Genomic DNA, 23,595 nt, shown 5'->3' with positions numbered 1-23,595 from the left:
TATTTGACACATTATAGAATCAAAATGGCCCAAACTACATATGTAGTCTGTGGGGAAATTAGAATTGCAAGATTAGGTTTTCTTTTCTCCAAGTTTCCCAGATGCTCTGGCCTGAAGCCCGGGACGGAAGGAAATGAAGGCGCCAAAAGTATGAATCGTAGGGACCATGGTGTCACCTAAGGAAGCTCACCATAGATCCTGAGCTACATTTCCTGGATGTTGCTGGTATTAACCTTTATGCTGATGGAGGGCAAGGCCAGCTCCCCTTTGCAGAACCTTAGGAGCTTGACCATGTACTCACCACTATCCTTCAGGAAGTGTTTTCCTCTTGAAAAATTCATCTGCTTCAAATCTGTGAGGGGAAAAAGGATGCATTTTTGCACTTTCCAAACACCTAGTATTTATTAATTTGTTTTATTTCACTTGTGCATATTTTTTGTGCTTGTGTGGTATGTGTACATGAGGGGTGTGTGGGGGTGTGTGTGTATGTGTGTGTTGTGTATGTGTCTGATGTGTGTACTGTGTAGTGTATATGTGTGGTATGTGTGGTGTGTATATGTGATGTGTGTACTGTGTAGTGTATATGTGTGGTGTGTATATGTGATGTGTGTACTGTGTAGTGTATATGTGTGTGTGTGTGTGTGTGTGTGGTGTGTATATGTGATGTGTGTACTGTGTAGTGTATATGTGTGTGTGTGTGTATATGTGATGTGTGTACTGTGTAGTGTATATGTGTGTGTGTGTGTGTGGTGTGTATGTATCTGATGTGTATACTGTGTATGTGTATGCTGTGCACATGTGTGTCTGATGTATATAATGTGTATGTATGTGTGGTGTGTATGTGTTTATATGTGATATGGCATTGTGGTGGTGGTGTGTGTGTATGTGTGTGTGTGTGTGTGTGTGTGTGTGTGTGTGTCAGTACACAGGATGTTGCACAAGTCAAGTATTTGTGAACTATATTCCCATTCCCAACCATTTAATTATAATGACCAAATAATAATTCCTTAATTAAAATAATAAAACAGGAATATCTCAGCATCCTACCTTTTCCTAGCTCTATTTCCCAACATCAATATCACTATATCAGAATAACTATATTAAATTCAGAATTTTGTCAATAAGCAATTAACTGGAATATCTTGTTCTCATCCTGTGTTTGGTTTTATTTTGCTATTGAAAGCAGATGCACTTGAGTGCTGGGAACAGGCCCCACAGTGGTGGCTCAACAGACTCAGAAGTCAAGGGTACCATGAAGTACCTGGAGATGCTCAATGCAGAAAACCACTTCCAGAAACATCTGGAAGATGTGGAAGTGATGGTTAGCTTTGCCAAGACCTTGATGTTAAGCCTTAGATGTTAAGGCTCACAGCCAGGATTTGTCCAACATCTAAGGCTTACATCCTGTGGGCAGGTGAATTCAATGCCACATTTTAAGAAGACATTTGAGTTAGAAAAACAGAGACTGTAGAATAATCATCAATTCCTGATGATAAAAGGCCAGACCTTAATGTAGGTCCCCATGAGATGACGAGGCCGGCTGTCTTTAGTGTGGATGGTGAGCTAGCACAATGGGGCTGAGTAGGAGAGATCCCACAGAGCAGTGCTGAGTAATGTGATTTCATCATCGCAGCACAGAATCAAGTAAGCCAAATGTGAGCATCAGAAAACCAGCTTGAAGTCTCCCTACGGGGACATGTAGAGGCCACAGTGTACCTGGAGTGTGGGCCATGAGTTCTCTCTGTCTTCAGTGTGTAATATGATTATTCAAACTTGTTGAAGTGGACAGTAGAATAGAGATTATCAGAAGTTGGGGGTGGGGATTCCGGTGATGGTCAAAGGCCATGATGCTTTAGTGTTTGAAGAATAAGTATGACATGGGGAATGTGATGACTGGTTCTTATCATTGACAGAATGTAGAACCACCTGGGAACATTCACTGAAGAGCTGTACAGGTTGTGTTGGCCCAGGGACATGTCCATCAGGAGTTGTCTTGAGTTCATTGGAGTGAGGAAACTCACCCAGAATGTGGGCAGTACCATTTCATGAGCTGGACCCTGAGCTGAAATAAAAAGGAGAGAGAGAGAGAGAGAGAGAGAGAGAGAGAGAGAGAGCGCGAGCTAGTTCAATGCTAACATGCATGCTTTAATTCATTACTCTTCTCCACTGTGGATGCAGTGTGACTTGCTTCTTTAAGCTGATGACTGCTTCACCACAATAATGGACTTTAACCTGGAAATTGGAGCCCAGAATTCCTTAGAACACCACCACCAGACAAAGCTAAGATAGAAATTGTTAAGGGCCAGGAGGTAAGGCCATTGCTTTAATAAACCTGACCATGTGGCTTTAGGGCCTTCGGAACCATTTGTAGAAGGAATGTGGAAAGGTTTGGAACTTTGGACTAGGGAAGCATTAAATACTAGAGGCAGAGCTTAATGACTGGGTGTTGTGTGAGCTTAGAAGATAAGAATGCTGAGAGGGATGCAGACAGTATGGCTTGGCTATTGAGATTTCAGAGGGGAGTGAAGCTTCTATAAGGAACTGGGCTTAGGGTCTGTTCATTTGATGTTTTGTCTGTTCTGCTTGTGTTCTCAGCACCTGAGTGAATTCCTTTGAGATGCTGAGTTAGTTTGGTTGACAGAGAACATTCAAGACAGGAAAGTATCAAGGCTGGAGCTGAGAGGAAAGCATCAGGGCCTCTGATTACTGATGGATGTGGGAGGGTCCAACACACTGTATGTGGTACCACCCCTGGGCTGGAGATCCTGCACTAAATAAGAAATCAGGCTAAGCAAGCCATGGGATACAAGCCATATTACAAGCTCTGCCTTAGTTCCTGCCTCCAAGCTTCTTCCCAGAATGAGTTCATGACAGGCACTTTAGAGACTGAACAATCTCCTTAGACCTTAGTTGTACATTTTCTTAGAAAGTATTGTAGAGTCTTGATCATTCCTCTTTTACCAAAAATGGTCTGTCTTGACAAAAGTAGAAACAGTTTGGGCCAAATGATGGTAGTCAGAGACATCGTGTTTAGGGTTGGGTTGTGGTGCTGAAGTACTGTGCTCAAGGGCTGGGTGATCCAGAGGTACTATGCACAGGGACTAGGTGATCCAGAGGTACTATGCACAGGGCTTGGGTACTGCTGCTGAGGTACTATGCTCAGGATCTGGGTGATGCTGCTGGGGTACTGTGCACAGGGGCTGGATGATGCAGAGGTACTGTGCACAGGGACTAGGTGATCTAGAGGTACTGTGCACAGGGACTAGTTACTGCACTCTGAACTTCCATTTTCCTCAGTAAACATGCCCTGTTAATCATTGTGAAGAGGGAAAGCGCTCATTTTCCTGAAGCAAAAGAACACTGCCTGCCCTCAGCTATTGTTGTGGATGGAAACAGATACTTCTGCCTTTTGTGCACTGGGAAACGGAAAGTAGATATGATGTGTTTTATGAAGATAGTGCAATTGAGAAACACATTTTACCAGCTCGCAAACATGTGACATCAGTTTAGGCACAGTATTATGAGAGACAAAAACACACAGTTGGTACAGGAAAATGTTTTAATGGTTAAATCATGGCTTGGGGCTTATGATGTGACTTGGGGAGAATTCTTTGTCTATCTGAGGTTTTTTGCTGGCTTTCTCATTCATGATTACTCTTCTATTTTAGGTATGTGTTCTACCACATACCCAGCCTTTGGTCTACCTGACCTTGTGATCCATCTGGGAAACACAGATGGATATACGTAGTTCACACATGACATCATAATATCAATAGAATTGGGGTTCAGGTTAAGCACTGGGGGCAGAGCTAGCCGTGGCAGAGTGAGGAATGTCTACTCTGCTTCAGAGCCTGGCACTGTGCTGCAGTTTGCTTGCTGATTCACAGTACAGCTTAGGACACTTACCTCGTTCAGGGAGCAAGATCTCAGTCAGGGTTTAAACACTGCTTCCTAATGGACTATCATAATAGCATTACTTATCTTCTCAGTAAGAGTTCTCTGTGCAGGTTGATTCCTTACAATCATTCATGATTCATTCATTCATTTAATTATTTAATTAATTAATTCAGGTACTCAGGCAAGCTTTCAGCTTCCCATCTTTCTTCTCTTCGATACGTGTTGATTGAGATTTTTGTATAAAATTGTCATGTAAAAATGACAATGATTGTGAGTAAAATATAAATGTGAGAGTTATCCTCATTGTCAACTTGACTAGATTTAGTATCATGATGGAAACATTTCTGTGTTTGCATCTTCAGATGTTGTCAGCGAGTTTAACTGAAGGAAGATCTCTGAATGTGAGTGGCACCTGTAGGCTGTGGGTCCAGACCGACTAACACTGGGAGGAGGAGTTGACACTGGGAGCAGGAGTTGACACTGGGAGTCCTCTTATTCTGTTTCCTGACTGTGGACACAATGTGACCAGCCCCTCATGCTCCTGCCTCTGCGCCTTCCCCACCATCTCCCATCATACCCCGAGGCAACAATAATTCTTTTCCTCTTAAGTTGGTGCATGTCAGGGACTTGATCACAACAATCTGGAAAAGTAACTAATACAAGTGAGGAAGTGACAGCCCTGCTGTCCAGAGCTCACAGGTCCGATATTCGGTGGTGTTCCAGGTGTTTCCACCCAGCAAAAAGTAGAGCTTGGGGAGCTGCAGGCTCAAAAACAAAACAAAACTTGTGGTGTGTGTGTGTGTGTGTGTGTGTGTGTGTGTGTGTGTGTGTTAGATAATGTTATGTAGTCACATGAATGTGTCTGTGCATATGTATGTTTGTATGTTAGATCATGTGTGCACATTTGTCTATGTGAGCATGTGTGTATATGTGTGAGCATGTGTGTGTGTGTGTGTGTGTGTGTGTGTGTGTGTGTGAGAGAGAGAGAGAGAGAGAGAGAGAGAGAGAGAGAGAGAGAGAGTCTAGGTTAAGAGTAGGTATTGAGGAAAAGAGAAGGGAAGCCCTACTTTATCATAAGACTGGGAATACAAGGGAATTAGACCCTTCCTGTAAGGTTTAAATAATAGTGTGGTATCTTATACATGGCCTATGTGATTCTTTGTTATACAAAAGAAAAGTAACTAGTGGGTAAAGTTTCCTGTGCCAAAGATCAGTAGTCTCTGAAAACCTAAGTTTGTACAGAGACCAAAAGTTCTCAAAAAGACCAACGTGAAGGCTAAATTCCTTTTTGGATTAAAATGATCACTGGTGCCCTTCCTTTTTTCTCTGGTACCATCTAAAACTGTGTCTTCAGTTCTGCTCACACATGCAAAACTATTATAGAAGTGTTTTGAATGTTGATTTTCTTATTCCCACACTTGTCTTAGACATCTTTCCATACGAGTGTGTGTGTGTGTGTGTGTGTGTGTGTGTGTGTGTGTGTGTTATGTACTCCACGTCTAGGATGTGGAGGTCAGAAGACAATATCTCCTGTCTTCCCACTGTGCACACTTTGATAGCTGCTTTTGAATTTCTGGAGGCTGCCCTGTCTTCTCCTGTATTGTAGGAGTATTGAGATTCCCAATACTCACTACCCTATGCTCTTTTATAAACGTTTTGAAGATCTGAACCAGGGTCTCCAGGCTTCAGTGGCAAGTGCTTCTACCCACAACCTAGTCTCCAAAGCCGAGACTTTCTTTGGGATTTAGTAATTTACATAAACATTTGTCTTAAGCCAAAGGACAGGCATAAGCACTAGCTAAGGATTTTTAAAGACACCTAAAACTTGAATGCCAGGCCTGATGAGGGTCACAGATTGTAGATCTTTCTAGGACTTTCTCCAAATACCTCATTTGCCATTCTCCTCCTCTATATTTTAGCATTGCTTTTGAGTCTTCCCAGGAGGAATATAGCGGCCTTTAGAGACTGAGATCCACCTCTAGTTCTGGCTTGCAAAAGCCAAGGTGGGAGAGATCTTCTACAAACTGCTGAGACGAAGGGCCACGACTGACATCATAAAGGCCCCTTTTTGCTCCCATTCTCTTTAGAAATCTCATGTTGAAAGCAATTCAAACATGTTATGCAAACAAGCCAAACGCCACCAGGGTTTTTCCTCAGCAACACCTGAGCACCTGTGCATTCCTAACCTGTTCCGTGCACTCTCCTGGGGACAGTGCCACAGCAGGGGCTGTGATACTTCTCTGGACTGTGGGATCTGTTTACTGAGCTGCAGTCTTCATAGTCTTGAAGAGATCTTTCACTGAATGGTCACAGAGAGAGTGCACTAGTGATCAAAGCACAACATTGGGTTGCTTCGTCTTGGTGTTAGCTGGGCCTCACTTAAGAGTCACCTAGGAGACACACCTCGGAGTGTACTATAGAAGTCTAAGGGAGTCTCTTCTTGCTGACTCACCAAATACATGCATTTCTCAGTGATAATTTCATCAGGAGTTGTGGTGGGGAAGCGCCTGGGAGATGTCAATCAGCAGAATTGAATGACCACCACTGAATCTTCTCAAATCTTCCAGAACCAGCTACTTCTGTGTGAGTTTCAGGCTTTGCTTGATTATGGTAAGTTAAACTGTGGAAATCTCACACTTCTGCTGAGTGAGTCTATTTACAACAGTGTTGGAGTCAGGACCATGCCATCTCTTGGGGACTAGGCTTAGAGGAATAGATTTTGTTCTGGGTCCTGAACTGCCGACCAACTATTATTAAGTATTACCAAGTAGTAGTACCCTTCACACTGGTGGCCACAGCAAGGGCTTTGGGATGACCTTCTCTGGCCAGCTGTACAGCTGCCCTTCTGAGACTGACAGGGTTTTGATTGCTGGGCTCCCACACACTGGCGCTCATGTTAGGCTGGAGCATTTTCTGCAGTGGCTTAGCTCCATGCAGCCCTGATGCAGGGTGGGATGTCTGGAGTCGGCAGTATCCATAACTTGGTTGAGTTATAAAGTGAACTCACTTCTAGCAAACTTACCATGTAAAAGCGCAGTGACTGTAACACATCAAAGAGAGACTAACAGAGAGCCTTGGGCCATGCACATAACATTTTAATACACAGATCATGTTACCATACATTAGTGCAATGCCTCAAAACACAGTGTAATTCTACAGGGAGATACATATACATATATCCCCTATCATTAAACCTCATCTAGACACATTCACATGAGGCCTGCCTGACTGTTCTTTGTCTAATAAAAGCTTATGAAACAACACTAGTCCATCAAGACGGTAGGGCATGAGCTGAATTATTGCTGGAAGGGGTCAACCACTGCTTAGTTTGGTTGGTTGCCTGTTTAATCTATTCAACAATTAGATACCAAACTACAACACAGATTGAAACCTGGGCCCTTTTTTCTTTTTTATATCATTTAGCCAAATAAACACCACGAAGATTCCAGCTTAAAAGAGAACAGCCCATGATTTTATCAGTGGACACATTATTACAGAGAGGCCAAAAGCTTTAAGATCAGTGTGGGATGTCCTACCCTCCAAAGTTCCCAAGTAAATCCCCATTCACAGCTCTGTAACAATCAATCGTGGGACACAAGATATCTGCCTGTAACACTTAACAAATGTCGATTAGATCACTCCTCGTTTCCCAACAGAGAGCATATGCTTTACAAAATGAACACCCAGATTTAACACTGAGAATGTAAACCAATGTATGATCTAATCCAAGTTTTGTTTTTACTGTGATAATAAGATGTTGTAATTCTTCCCTTTAGGAAAAAGGGATTTTTGAATATTTTAAGCACAGAGATCTCACACCTCCTGAGGATGCACAAGGGGTTGTGGTACATTTGGAATGATGGCTCATTTTCCAAGCATACCCTCTTAATGCTCTACTTTAATTAGGGAAACCGACATGCAGCTTCCCTCAGCCAGGAGAAACTATACTCCAACTCAGAAGATTTGACCTCAGCTTCAAGATTGCTTTCCTGTCATGTGACCAACCAAGTGGGTGTCTACCCATGTCCTCTGGGATTTCCTAGGTGAACTAAGTACACAGGACTTAACTTAAAAATATCACAATCTGCAGAGGGGTGGGAATGTGACTCAAATTTCTCTTAAAAATATCTATATAGGAGTTGGATACTGCACACATGTAATTGAGATGGGGAGGTTAAGGCAGAGGTATCACGAGTTCCAGGCCAGCCTGGGCTACATAGTTATATCTATATTCAAGCAAAAATAGGTAAGTAAACACACAAACAAAACAGAAAACCCTGACCTGTTTTTAATGAGACAAAAGCATGTCTGGTTGAACTATAGTGATCTAACTAATATCTTTTGTGAGAAAATACGTAAAAATTCCAGTTCCTTAGAAAATTCTAAGTATTAATATAAACACCAAAACAACAACAACAAAAGCAAATAAAGTAATGAAAGAACAGAACCAAAATTCACCAAGTCCTAAAAATAGCCTCTGAAGCAGTTTCTGAGATGCTTAATGAGGCCCTCTGGTGGCCACAGTGGGATTGCAGAGGAGTGCAATCTCTTGGAGAAAACAAAATTTTCCATGGTTTTACTCTTTGCTAGGAAATTATTTTCTGAGCAGTGAGGTGCTGTCTAGGTTCAATAAACTCATGCAATGCTTCCACAGGAAGAAGATTTTGACTAGTTCACATTCTGTCTTTTTCGTTTTTGGTGTAGAGAAGGAACTGTTTTGTTCTCATGTTGACCTAGACTAGGTCTTGTTTCAGAGTTTCTTGAGAAATAGGCTATGGAGCCTCAGGCACGTCCATCCCAAGCCAGCCACACTTCACATTCCTGCCCATCCCTCCACAACTCTTCTGGATGTGCCACACGGCCCTTGGAGCTTTTCAGAAACGTGGGACCACCTTGTAGCATGACAAACTCAGACAGCCTCGATGCCAGGGCAGTCACAGCTGCAGAAGTGCTGTCCTCGTGGCCACACCACGAAAGGTAAAGGGTATCTTGGCTTTGTCAAGAACCTTGAAGGAATTTGTGCAATATAGAACAGCCATCTTGACAGCATCCCCTGATGCTGCTGGGGCCATGAACAGCTTGTCCTCTGAAGTAACTCTTTCCATATGCCCCTTGCAAAAGAGTAAGATTTTCACTTATGACTCTATGAGATATGTCTTGATTCTACATTTCTGAGAAAAAAAATCCAAGATTCCAAAGTCAAAAGCATTACAATAGTCATCAGTATGTGGAGTAATCGGAGGGTGTGTTTTGTGATGTTTCCTGTTGACAAAACTGGCATAGTTGGCAGAAAATAACCCAGTTTCTCAAGGGGAACAAAAAGAGAAAAGGAAACATGAGATTCACAGTAAAAAAAAAAAATCCACGTAAAAATTCAAATACAAGTTAAATATCGGTTCTTCGGGACCACTAGACTGTGTCCCTCTGGGAACTGAACTCTATCCCTGTGGAGAACCATAATCTGCTGTATAAGTGGTCACAAAATGGCTTTACTCCTTCCTTAGTTCAGTCAAACTGAAAGAAAACTGCATTCTTACTAACACCAGTCCATAGACAGCCAGAAGGTGCAATATGGTGAAAGACAGCTGCACGTGAACTTCCCTGTAGCTGGTCAGAGTCTCCTTCCAGTCTCAGCGTTACCAGTCCAGCTTCAGGTCAGCCTTACTCCATACATACTTCCCGCCACGCTTCAGAAACATCTTTTCATCAAATCCACTGAATTTTATTGCTTCTTCCACACCAACATCCAGGATGGACCTGGAAGGGTCCTTCCGGCCACCGGTACAGTTCAGAAAGCGCATCTGGAAAAAAGCAAAGTAGAAATAACGTGTTTCCATATGGTTAATCCTGTAAAACTCTACTGAGGATATCCTATAAAAAGTATTTCTGCCATCCCAAACATGGCCTATGTGTATTGAGATATAAGATAGACTCTAAAATCCTCAGACTTCATTCCCAACTCACACACTGCACACCCATGCAGAAGGTGGCTTGAACATATGTAGGGGCCAAGTGTCATGAAGAATACGGTCTTACTACCTGAGGACTTGATCCTTTCTTGGAGTGGAGAGGACATTAAGAACAGGCTTTCTCTAAATGTAAACATCTGAATCTGTTAGACCTGTGCATTGAGGTAACTGAGAACACAGAGCAGAGCAGAATGTCTGCTGCCCTGTGATGTGAAGAAGCTCTGGTGAATGACCTCAGGAACATCGCGGCTATGTGTGATGAGAATCCTCACCCAGCCTTCTGCTTAAATGAAGAGGGGATAAGGAAGAGCTGACCGAGGTGGGCAAAGACTGGGTCAGGAACAGAAGTTCTCCCAACACATCCTATCCATGATACTTCCTCTGACTTTTCCTTCCCAGTGTTGTAGGCAGGAATGAGGTAGTTGCACTTGTGTTTCTCTACGTTCTGTAGGGCATCAGGTGGCACACACTGGATTGCAATGTTATCCAATTGGAAAATATATTAAATTTTGATTCGTTCATGTTTGTTCTGACTATGTAGAGATCACATGGTCTACAGAAGAGCATTGTTCAAAATCTCCAGTCAATCATGACAGTTTATACCCTAAAATAACTTTTCTTTTCCTTTTTCCTTTAGGTCCATAACCTGAGCATTTCTCTGGTAACTTTCCCCTCTTACACTGCATAAAACTCATGTTGACAATAAGCACAGCTGCTGTAACTTATCATTGATTAATTTGAAAATAACGAAACACAAAAGTTGTAACAAATGTTTCTCAAAAAGCCAAGGTCAATACTGTGCTCTTTGTTCTTTTTGTAGTTCGTTTAAAAAAATAAATAAATCCCACACACAGCCTGGAATGAATTGTCTGTCCTCTGGGGAATATCGGCAGAAGTTATGAATCCAAAAGTTCTAAATAACAACAACAAAGAAAAGGAAAACAAGTGTGATTTCATTCCTTTTTAAAGAAGGGCGGGTTTCCCTTTGGAAGCAATGGTCACGGAGATAACATTAGTTGTGTCTGAAGGGGACAATAAGACTTCCTCCCATTGTCAAGGTTCATCTGCAGTGCAGGTGTGGGCAGCCCTGCAGTTATCCAAGACAGTGTGGAGTGGAGGTGACAGTGTTACTGTCACAGCAGGACCCTCAGATCCACACAGACCACAACATGGAGGTCTGTGAGTGACACATCCTTATGACATCTGCAGAGGCATGGCTACCTGGGATGTCATCTCATGGTGGCTAATACCAGTCCAGCCCAGGAAAATGCCTGGGATGTGCAGAGAGGGAAGGTGGCATGTCAAGCTAGGCCAGTACCATGCTGATCATCAACCACCAGAGGAGCACTGGGCATAAGAGATGTTCTGAGGGAGCTCAGTTCAGCACATCTCTGGCACTGCTAGCTTTAAAGTGATTTTATACCTCATGGGGAATACTCACATATTCATCCAGAATAAGGTAGGAGTCTTTCATCTGCAGTGGAGAAAAGAATCAAACTTTAGTTTTCACCTAACACACATTATTTATTTTGTATGTCTCAATGGCTGTCCCTCCTATGGGGTGTGTCTGTGCCTTGAATTTTTCTACTGCCCACATTCTCCATTTATCTGCAGGCCTGCAGAGTGGCCCCAGCCATAGAGAATCGGCAGGGTCCAGTTCTTTCAGTCATTCTGTATTTTCTGCCTCAGACCAAAAGACTTTTACACTGAGGCCTGTTTTGAGCACAAGTTTCTTTTACCCTCGAACTATTTCCAAGAGAGCTGTTATCATCTCTCAGTCCCCACTATTCAAGGAATCTCCTGGGTTTTCAATGTTCAAGTCACGTTCTCTGCAGAGAACCATGTTTCTGAAGCTCACAACATTGCTGTGACCCGGGCACTGCTGTACTATTTGTAGGGAGATTTTGACAGACATTTTTTCCTATTAAAGGCTAGGCAGTAAATAATAATATTTCTTTCTTCCTCCTGTTTCCTCCCTTCCTTTTTTTCTTCCCCCTCCTTTCCATCTCCGTCCTCTCCTGCTCTATTCCTCCTCGTTTTTGACAGGGCATCAGGTAGCCTAGTCTGACCTTTGAACTCACTACATAGCCAAGGATATCCTTGAGGTTTTGGTCCTCCTGATATCACTTCCTGAATGCTAGATTACAGATGTGCAGTGACAATTTTTAGCTATGCTGGGGGATTAAATCCTGAACTTCCAGCAGTCATTCTCCCAAGTAAGACATTTCTAGACCAATTTTTATTGCTGCATATGCAGGGCACACAGTCTGTGTCCCCGTTGCTCTGCACCACACTGTGGAAGTCACCACCAAACAAACCAACAGATGCAGACACAAGTAAAATCATGAAAGAATGTAATGCAACCCTGCTCCTTGGCAACTTTATATGTAGATTCTGAGAACTAGAAAACCATTTCTTCTACATTTTATCGAACTTTTAAAATAATCACTAGAGAGGATGTAAGGGACATTTGTAATGACACTGACAGTGACACAGAAACAGTCACAACTTTCCTAAAAGTCTGAACACTATTCACATGCTTCCCTGAAACTCATAGAGTTTTTTTGTGTGTGTGTGCTTGTGTGTGTGTGTTACTTTTTATACATATGATTATACTTTTAATCACATCATCTCTGAGGTAGTCTAGTCAGAACCATTCTTGGGTAGAAAAGAAATTACTGTCATGAAGAACCCCACCCACTGATGAAAGGTGTCTATGATTGCCTCCATCTTTTTGATTCTAGGATTGTATTCCACTCTTATTCTCCTTTCAGAATGTCTAGAATAACAAGATGGCAAACTGCAAAGCTCTCAGGACAGAAAGTGTAGATATGTGGTAGTGAATGAGGCAGCTTTTGCTGCATCTAACCTTCTGGTTAGATTCAGGCACCAAACAGGACACCTCTTTGTGACGCTCTAAGAATGCTTCAAACTCTTCATTGCTTATAAGAAATCTTTCCGCTTCCCTCAGGGCATCTTCTCCTGAGTTCTCACCCTCGATTAGGAGGCACTGAAAAACCTGGAAGGGAATAAAGCATGTGTTAGGGCAAGAGCCTTACACTACCATTCACGCAGAATACAGCTGCTAGTGACTGCTAAGTCTGTAATGACTTACAATATAAGGCTCTGAGCCACAAGTGATGGAGCTAATGAAGTCCCTTGGGACACTGCCTATATCAGTATAGAGCCCACAGACAGCAGAGAGTTCTAAGCAGGAACTGACCCTTACCACTGACAGCCAGATTTTTGAAATGACTCATTGGGAAGCCCAAGTGGGAGATAGAAGACTGTAGGGAAAGTCCATGAGAGAAGAACAATCTAAAGTAAGGAGGGAAAACGCATATATGATCTTTAAGAATAAGAGTGTGAGGGAGAAGAGTAGAGGCATTAAGAGTCAGAGTAACTCTGAGGTGAGGGAGAGAAAAAAAAATGAACAGTGTGACAGATGACTGGATGAGGCAAGCCATAGGTCTCTGGGATACTCTACCAGAGGTCTCTGCCTCTCCATTGGTCAGGTCTGGCTCCTTCTACAATCCTTCTTTCTTTAGTTGTTTTTCATTTTTTTCTGTGCCTGAAGGTGTTACTGACATTTCAATTTTAATACATCTATCTATATTTTAAAATCTCTAAAGTATATAGTATGTTTTGCTTTCCCTAAACCTACTTCCAAACACATTACAGTCTCATCAAAGGAAAAATGATATCATCTCTTTAGCCCCACTGTGTGGCTCACTATATAAAGATGGTCAAAGGTGATCTTGAAATGACAGCTTTCCATGGGTGAGCATGACACTGAACTAGTTGGGACCCTCTTGCCTGGGTTAGCCCATATGTGGAAATTCTTCCTTGCTTTCAAAATACAGTCAACCACAACTTCTTCTATTATGTTTTGCAATTCAGTATGGTATGCCACCACGTTCCCATGTTCTTCACTCACAAATGTCATGGAACATGAGTCCTTCATGTTATAGTCCTTGCCAAAACTCAGTTCCCAAATCTTATCCTTAGGTGTGTCTACTCTGTCTCCAGGCACAGATTCAAAGGAACTACACAGGAGTCACCATGTGGCTTGTTAGGAAGGTATGAATATGACAACCCTCCTGCCCAGGCCTGGCCTTATTAGATATAATGGCAGGGAGACGTTCAAGAAGCTGCCTTCTTAGCAAGCCTCCTTGATGGGTTCTGAGCAGCCAGGTGTAGAAAATTTAAATTTGCAGTGATTTCCCCGTGCATTGTGGGTCCTAGCTATGAAAGACTGGCTTGAATCTTTGTGAGTCTGAGACTTCTAGTGGCTGCTATCTGGGCCAGTTGTAAGGAATTCGTTTGGAAATAAAGGTTGAAAATGCTCTGTAGACTTCCCTGTCACCAAGTAATTCAATGCAAACCTATGAGCCCTGAAATTTAAGAGGAACATCTAGCCCCATCCATACACAAGCCAGGAGTGGAGAAATTCGTCTTCTTCTTCTTCTTCTTCTTCTTCTTCTTCTTCTTATTATTATTATTATTATTATTATTAAACTTACTCTTCAGAACATCTCCAATCACTCAACATGGCCTTGACCTTTACTCTCAAATAAGTCCTGAAGGAAATGATTTCAAGATTTTGCAAACAGAATATGAGACAAAGCATAGTGAGGCTGTAAGCCCAACAGAGAGAAGAGTCAAGGTCCTGGCTAGAAACCCCAGAATCCTCCATGTTCTTGTTGTTTTCAGTGTCACCGAACCAAGCTTCTCTTGAGTGTTTTGTGGATTAAAGTCAAGCATGTTCCAGGGTGGACTTACCTTCCAGCGCACGGGGCTCAGAGCCTTGATGTGTTCATTCATGTCTTCATCTACGTTGAAGCGATTAATGACGGAATTGATCTTGAACGCCACCTTGTAATCCCTGCACCACCTCCTCAGCTTTTGAAGGTTTTCCACATGGTTCTTTTTTCCTTGACCGCGGCCAATCAGAACATTAACCTGCTCATCGAAGCTGTCACAGGAGATAGCAAGAATGTCCAAATAGTCTCCTGCAGGAAAATGATAATCAAAATAATTAAAAAAATTATTCCTGAGTCCTTGATTTCATGTACGTCTCTTTACAGTAAGGCCCATTGTCTTCCCAGCGATGTTTCAACGAGTTTTGTGATTCCCTGTCTCATACACATGAAAGTCAGAGATGTGAATTACAGGTGGTGTGTATACTATCATTAAAGTACATACATGTCTAATGAAAGCACAGAGCTCCTTAATGTGATCAATTTAAAACTACATGCATACACATGAAGAATCAATGGCATATTTAATCAAATTTCCACTTGTTTCACCATTGAGATTAAACAAATTATGAAGCCTATTTCTATTAATTGTAGATTTGCTTTGCCCATCACACATACAAAATTGCTTCATAGATCATAAATATCTAGTATTTTTGCAGGGCTCACAGGCTTCCTTTTGACATGCCTTTTACCATACCTTACTTGCTACATTTTATGTACTATGCAAATATCTACAAACACTCTAGAGGCTGAGAAAACCCAGATAAAGGGGAGCTTGGTGTGGGAACCACGGTTCAACCAGGCCCCACCCTGCTAGGTCACTCATTAAGAGGTCTGATAAGGAGTCATTTGAAGAGCTCAGAAAATACTGAAAATCGTCGTGGTTTTCGGCTCTCTTTACTGGTTTCTGCAGCTTCAGTTTTGCCTCTGTTTCCTGTGACCTCTCTTTCCTGCCCTGCTCCCTGGCTTCCCCGGCCTGAGAACAGCAGGCATCCTCAGGTTGAGATATTTCTTGCAGATGACCAAGCTTGAGCTCGCCAGGTCACTGAGAATTTCCAAACTTCTCTAATTATCTTAAAATTTTCTTTTCCCATTATAGAAGCTGAGAGCTCTAGCATTTCGTTTAGACACTATTCTCTGTATTCAATATTCTCTATAGTTATGGAAAGACTAATTTTAGCTCCAATTTAAAGCTTAATTCCTCTTGCCTATATCTAACAAGCACAAACCAGAGCCAGAATAAGGCTGTTACTTAAAACAACTCAATGTGTTTCAAAAGTTGTCCTCAAGTAAATCCCTAAAAGCATATCAAACCAGGACGAGACAACTGAACATGTAGTTTCTAAGAAAACCAAGGGAAAACTGAAGTCCAAAAACCAAACACATAAAAACCAGTTTCTTCTAGGAGTGCCTTGGCTGGCTAATATATAAAAGCACACTGAACATGTGTGAGTCCATCGCTGCATCCTGACCCCTTTCTCTCTACCTTTGCTTGTGTTTTTGTGATGTCCCTACCTCCTGGTACAACACTTGGGAGGAATGGTTTGACAGAGCGCATCGGTTTGCTCCGTCCCTGTGTTTTTAGAGAAGATCAGAGGCTTTCATGGGGTATTGTGTCTTTTCTGAATATGCTGCTGCTGCTGTTCCAGCTTGTGTAACCACAATGAATGGTGTTTGTGAGCTCCAGCCATGGGGTCATGTGTCAGGATTTTGTAAAACCAAGTGGGATGTGTTTGGCGATATTGTTGGGGTCTGCTTGGCTACGCACTTCACAAAATGTGCCTAAATGACCAGCACTGTATGCCCCTCTCTGATCCAAGACCCAAGTGAGTCTCCTGTGTGAAGGCAACCCAAACATTGCCTGAGGTTCACTGCTAGGAAGAAAGGAGAACCTGTACAGGGTCAGTTAGAGATTGGCTCAGGAGCAGACGTCATTTCCGGACACGGTGATTGACGCCTGTGTCCTGCTGTATACTGCTGTGCATTTGCTCTCATGGAAAGAGTCTTGGCAAACTCCTAACTTGGAGTTGTAAGGCTCTGACCAGCTTTTCCTTATGCACAGAGATCCAACTTCAAGTTATTTGCAGACATTTTTAATTGGCATATTAAACACAGAATATGGTTTTATGTCTCCTGGATAATTGGAGGATATGGCACACTTCCATCTAGTATAAAAGTCAATTAACGTTTGTCATTGGCAGCTATCCGGCTACTATGAAGACAGCATTGTATTTGGCCTTTGCAGTCTATGTGTTCCTCTCACTCCAGGCAATGATTCTGGGTCACATCACCATTTCTGAGCAGCCTGTCTCTGACACTGGACTGCAGTGATCCTTCTGTTCACACCCCTTACCACAGGAACAGATCTTTTGAGCTGATCCTAGAGGAAGGGTACTGTCCAGGTACACCCTCTAAAACACAGTCCACTGTTCCCTCTTCACGCTGCTTCTGTCTCCTTTGGACTTCCCCATAGTCTCCACCCAGTGCCTCCCTTCACAGATGTCTGTTTTAATGTACTACTCCGGCATCCTCCCTGAATCACTGTCCCCGCTTCTAAATTTCCTCCTTGACTACACAAACTTCATAGACAGCCTCAACCACAAGCACCGCCCTTGTCTGCAGGCAGCCCTGCAAATGCATCCTGTGAGCTTATCTGGTCAGTGTCTTCAATCCGAAGTGACAGCCTTCTCTTTGAATGACATCAGAGCTCCAAAGGGTCACAAAGCAAGGGCAGAGAAAGAGACCCTGAGGGGAGATTATAAATGTCTGCCATACTGAAAGCGGTCATAACTACTGCACACTGTTTTAAGAGCTGCGCCATGTCATGTTTTACACCAAAGAAACTACGAACATGGACAACTTTGAACGAACATTGAGGTTCTCAGAAAATCTTAAGAGCCCCTGAATTCAGGCAGACCATGTGATGTGAGCTTCTGACGTGACTAGATTTACACTAAGCTTAGTCCTAACAGAGATTTAAGGGGGGGGGGGTCTTACTAGATATAGATATAAAAATCAGGCTGGCATTGAACTTAGAGATTCATTTGTCTCTGCCTCCTGAGTTCTTGGACCAAAGGTATTTACTACCCTGCCCTGTCTCTAACACAGACATTTTTATGGCTATAGAGTGTGCTGATTTTCTTCAGTAATAGCTAAGCTCAGACATTAGTTATCCATGCAGGCTATATTAGAAGGCGTAGCAAAGGTCTGTGTGCTGACATGCTCTGTCATCTGCTTCCCGTTACCGGTTTATTTAGCACCCAAACAGAAACAAAACAAGCTAGCTACACACACACACACACACACACACACACACACACACACACACACACACACACACAGATTATACACACACAGGAGCTATGAGAATAAACAAGAACAGATTATATTTTCTTCCCTCCCAGTTCTCCAGATGCTCAGGCCTGGAGCTTATCGGGAAGAAACATAGAGGTCAACAGTACAAGTTGCAGTGACCAAGTGGTCATCCAAGAAAACTGACCGTAGTCCTTGAACCATCGCTCCCGGATCAGGCTGCCATTGCTCACAATGCTCACAGAGGGCAGGGCCAGCTCCTCCTTGCAGAATCTCACAAGCTTGCCCAAGTATTCACCCCTGTCCTGTAGGAAGGGTTCTCCTCCCGAAAAGTTGATCTTCTCCATACCTGTGAGGGGGAAAAATTCTATATTTTTGCACTTTCCAAACACCTATATAATTATATATTATTATTAATTATTAATATTATATATTATAATTATATAACATATATGTTATATGTTACATGTTATATGTTATATTATATTTTCAAGCACTATTTATTAATAGTTTATGGGGCTGGAGAGATAGCCCACATAGTTCCCAGCAACCACTTTGAACAGCTCTCAGTTCTCTCCAGGGGATCCTATGCCTCTGGTAACATCAACAAATGCATGTACGTACATACATACATGAAAGTAAATATTATTGTTTTGTTTTTAATCTCTCTCTCTGTGTGCATGCGTGTGTGTGTGTGTGTGTGTGTGTTATGAGCTCATAACAGCTGTGATGTCAGGGGTCAGAACCTGCTTCTGTCAAATAGCAAAGGCTTAGATGAGTTCATTCGCAGGAGAATCCAAAAGCTGCATTTTAACAAGACACCATGCTTTCAGTTAAGAAAGCAAAGACTGTGGCTATATTACTAAATTCCTGGTGATAAAAGACCAGACCTTGATGTAGGTCCAGTGAGATAACAAAACTTATGGTCTTTATTGTGGTAATGAGCCAGTACAGATTTGAGTCTGATCTGAGTGAGACAGATCCTACAGAGTGGAGCTATGTACTTATGATTTCATTATCACAGCACAGAATCAGGTGAGTCTGACGTGAGCATCAGAAATCCAGTTGAGAGTCTCCATGGTGTCAGTGTGGTGGCTGTAGGCCAGAGTGTACCTGGAGCCCTGGCCAATTATTTTTCTTTTTCCCAGCTGTGCTCCAGGGAGAATTCTTGGCAGAGCGAGTCATCTGGAAGTGCAGATGATAGCATGCTTGCCGCCCAGACACATCTGCTGTGCTTCAGTTAAAGGGTAACCAGAAAGAGTCTTTAGGTGAGCATGTATTCTGGAAAGAGTAGAAGGGCAGAGGGGAGGGAAGGAGGAAGGGGAGGTTCTGTGGAGAAGACGCTGCCTTTGAATTTCACTGCTGAATTTATACTTGAGACTGATTAATGGAGTAAGACAGCAAGTCGTGGGAGAAAAATCTCACGACATGCCTGTCCAAAAATATTTTAAGGCTCACATGGGGCTGGAGAGGAGGCTCAGTATGCCATATACTTGCTGGACAACTCTGAGAACCTGTGTTTTTGGATCCCCAACACCCAAGTAAACCTGAACATGGTAGTGAGAGTTTGCCGTCCCTCCTTCCAGATGGGAGGAAAGACAGGAGACTCTGCAAGGCTTAAATGCTAATCAACACTGCACATCAGCAGCAAACCAAAGGGAAACCCTGTCTCAAAAAGGGTTCGACAAGGCTAAGACGGAACTAACACCTGAAATTGTCCTATGATGTTCACAGGCTCGCTGTGCCCAGCAGGTGACCAGACTAAGACACATACACATGCATATACAAACACACACACACACACACACACACACACACACACACACACACACACACACCATATGTACACACAGATTGTTTTTTTTAAGAGAGAGAAGTTTCCAGCAATGAACACAGATGGAACAGGGTGAAACTTCTGCCAGGCTGTTCACATAGAGGATTTGGGTCTCCCCCGAACCCCCCTTTCATACTTAGTGTTCCTGGAAATCAGATTTCTCTGGGAAAATTCTGTTCCAAACAAGAGGATGAACAGGGATCACTGACCACACACCTCTGTCAACATCTGTGAGTTCCATGGTCCTGACCAGGCCACCTCCCAGACTGGAAATCCTTCTTGTCCCATTGCTTCTTACTCATTCACACAAAACTGCCTGTTCCTTGCTGGGTCAAGTTTTCATGGAGCCCTTCCCACACCCATCCTATATGCAACTGTCCTGGAACATCCTGGCTTCTGACTGGCCCAGGAACTTACCAGCCTGTTTGAGTAGAAGCAATCCTCGCTTGGCCTCCTCCAGGGGCAGCACGAAGGATGTCTTGGCTGTGTGGAAGCAGAAGCCACATTTGTAGTTGCACTGACGAGTAAAGTGGTAGTTGACGCTAACGGGGATTGTGGACTGAGTACTGTTCCCATCTTCCTGTGTCTCCTGGGTCTCCTCGGGCTCAACCTGGACCTGTGGCTGTCGCTTTCCAGGATCTAGCCACCCCAATGCTATCCTCAGCCAGCAGAACAGGATGGCCAGGCCACTCCAGAGGGACCCCAGCTGTTGCTGGAACAGGCTCAGCAGCCGAGCAGCTAGAGCAGTGGGCACCAGCATCCCCATGGTGATAGGCACACACCTGCTGCTGACTGTAAGGGCTTATAAACTGCGGACCAGCCAGCCACACCCCCTGAGCATTCGGTCATCCTGTCACAAGGAGGAGGGAAACACCTCCCTTGAGTAAGTCTCAGTTGAGCAGAGTTTCTGTTTTCTGAAAATGAAAGTTGAATCAGAGCCAAGACTGAACCTCAGGATGGAGGCCAGCCCACTGTCTTTCTCTGGCTCCTGGCTGCCCCTATAATCCATGTAAACATCTGTCCTGATGACGCTGCAAAGATTCCAGAAGCCACCAGTTTCTGAAACAGGTTTCTTACAGACAGACACATAGCTGCATCCTCGCAGGCTGTTATTTTAACAAACAAACAAACAAAATATGCATTAAGCCTCTTACAATGATTATCTATGCATACTCAACAATTTTTAAATAGTCTGCTCTCCTACCCCACCCACCCACCCACCCCCACACCAAATAAACAAACAAAACAACAAAACAAACTCACCAAAACCCTAGAGTTTTATAACTTTGTACATAGCAAATTAGTTGTATGCTGACCTTGAGAGTGCCTGGCAACACTCTCAAAGGGACTCAAGACTGGTATATTCCCGGCAAAAATGCCAGAGAAATTTGGCAAAGTAAACTTAGCCATTTTAAAAATCGATTCCTTAATAATTGGTTCTTTCTCTTTTTACATTATTAGAGGGCATACAGTGTCAATATTCCTCAAACTCTTTCATTTAAAGTTTTGCCAGTATGGTACAATAATACAATCCTGACAGTCACATTACGAAGCACGTGGCTGGTGTCTTTCCTCCAGGCAGGCTCCTGTATTTCGATAATAAGGTCCCTCAGGGTAACACATCTAACTTGCTTTGCTCAGTCTCTGGACTTCTTCTCTTTTGACGTCACTGTTTTCCCTCTGACATCTTTCCCTGGGAGCTCCATGTTCCTAAATTGCTTTCTTTGTGTTGGTTTTAGTTCTTCCAGTGTCTGGGGGAAGTAGAGAAGAATATGCACATACTCTTCTGTCTGCCTAAGAGAAGGAAGGGACAGTGCCACAGCTAATGACTGCAAACAAGCAGGGTTGGTAAGTGCTGTCGGAGGCACATTAAGAACCAACATTAGGCTTTGAAATTCTATATATATCCTCTAGTCAACTTTAAAGCCTCTCTAAATGGGACATTTTGCCTATTTAACATCAGATGGATACATAGTTTCCCATTCTTCCTCTTTTTCCTCTCAGGCATCTGCTTTCTCCTATAAATAGAGAATGCAGGTTATGTGTCCCTTATCAAACATCTGGATATGAGAAAGGGTTTTTATTTCCTGGTTTCTTTGTCAGATTTGGGGATATTTGCATAGCATGTGATGAGGGTGTCTAGGGGTCATGGTCCAATTATGAAAATGATGTTTATATACCATTCATCCACACTTACAGACCTGGAAATAGTTCTAGACACATTTTGAACTAAGTTTCCACATGCAACGGTTATGTATGTGGAGTTTTATTCCTGTGTGTATATATAAACTCCACTATTCCAGATTTTGATTTGCACATATTCAACTTGAATAACCACATGGAAGCGTCTTCCTATGATGTCTTTTATGACCAGGACTCAGGGAAAGCTTGTTTGGACAGCAAGATAAAAAAGCATTTCCTGGGGCCCAAATGGCCAATACTGGCATTCTAGGTAAGGAGTCAGTATGTCAGAGACATGACTGTAAACCCACATTCACTATAGTGTTCCCCCACCCCAATAGCTAAGTTGTGGATCCATGTACAGGCTGATGAATAAGAAAATATAATACAGGGCTTGGGAAGGTACCTCTGTTGGTAAAGGACTTGACTTGTGTTTGTGTTAACACTTCCTAAAGAGATGAAAACAAATGTCTTTTCATCTCAGTTAGAGCAGCAATGAAGTATCAACGTACAATTCCAGCAAAGTCCAATTTGGTGAGTCTATGAGTTTACTGGACTTCCAGAGCTTTGGGGATAGGCTTTTTAGAAAGAAATGCACCTTGGCAAAGTCCCATCCCATCATGGATGATGGTGCATCCTGCAACTCCCTCTTTCAGTTAACCTTAAGCTTCCCGTATAACTAGCATTTCCCAAGATCACTGAGTTAGTGGGAACAGGGAGGAGTCACAGCTATAGACCAAGTGGAGGTCTTGTGACATTTCCCCACTGCTTTCTACTAAGCCACATCAATAGCTCTACTCTGTTACTACGGACTTGGAGATCACTAAACTGTTTTCCCAATTGGGGAACAAGAACATCTTTGCTTCAAAATGGCAATGAAGTGAATCTATTCTGCCCACCTGGGGAAAGACCATACTCTAACACCTTACAAATGGGGGAGGCTGAGTTTGATTCCCTGAACCTATGTTTGGTATCACCTGACTGTAATCCCAGCACTAGGGATGTGGAGACAGCCAGCTCCTAGGTCATGCTAGTGGATTTTGCTAGGCAAGCTCCAGAGGATCTGCCTACCTTTGCCTTCCCTTTTGCTAGGACTATAGGCACATTTTGTCATATCTGGCTTTTTATGTGGGTGCTAGAGACCCGAACTCAGTATCTGAACTCAGCATCAAGATGCTTCATGGTGATTCTTTACCAACTGAGCCATACCTTCTGGCCTCATTTTCACATTTTCTTAGGATGTGTAACAGATTCCTGAATTAGACTGTATTAAATCTCTCTTTTACCAGAATGTTGTTTATATATGTCTGTGAAAAGGGGAAAAAATCTGGTGGCTGATTCTTGGGTGTAGTTCTGTACTCAGATGTCGCTGCTGAGGTTCTGTACTCAGGAGCTGGGTGATTCTGCTGAAGTACTGTACTCAGGTGCTGGGTGATGCTACTGCGGTACTGTGCACAGGGGCTGTGTCATCCAGAGGTACTCTGTACAGGGACTAGGTGATCCAGAGGTACTGTGCACAGGGACTGGGTGCTGCTGCTTAAGTACTGTGCTCAGGGGTTGGGTGATGCAGATGTACTGTTCACAGAAACTGCACAGTGTTGCACTGTGAACTTCCTTGTTCCTCAGTAAACATGTCATCTTT

General features: G+C 43.0%; 1 protein-coding gene across 1 annotated transcript; it reads right to left on the bottom strand.

Annotated features, from left to right (window-relative positions):
- Positions 1 to 6,971: 6,971 nt before the first annotated feature.
- On the bottom strand, positions 6,972 to 20,570 carry Rsad2 (radical S-adenosyl methionine domain containing 2). The gene is made up of 6 exons (XM_034513966.2): positions 20,190 to 20,570; positions 18,126 to 18,287; positions 14,649 to 14,878; positions 12,736 to 12,885; positions 11,308 to 11,340; positions 6,972 to 9,698 (listed from the first exon to the last, which is right to left on the bottom strand). The coding sequence occupies exons 1-6, from the start codon at positions 20,536 to 20,538 to the stop codon at positions 9,534 to 9,536; spliced, it is 1,089 nt and encodes a 362-aa protein (XP_034369857.1). The 5' UTR covers positions 20,539 to 20,570; the 3' UTR covers positions 6,972 to 9,533.
- Between the last annotated feature and the right edge of the window lie 3,025 nt (positions 20,571 to 23,595).

The sequence above is a fragment of the Arvicanthis niloticus genome, chromosome 11 (genome assembly GCF_011762505.2).
Source record: "Arvicanthis niloticus isolate mArvNil1 chromosome 11, mArvNil1.pat.X, whole genome shotgun sequence".
Classification (NCBI taxonomy): Eukaryota; Metazoa; Chordata; class Mammalia; order Rodentia; family Muridae; genus Arvicanthis; species Arvicanthis niloticus.
This window is presented reverse-complemented; position numbering and strand designations above follow the sequence as displayed.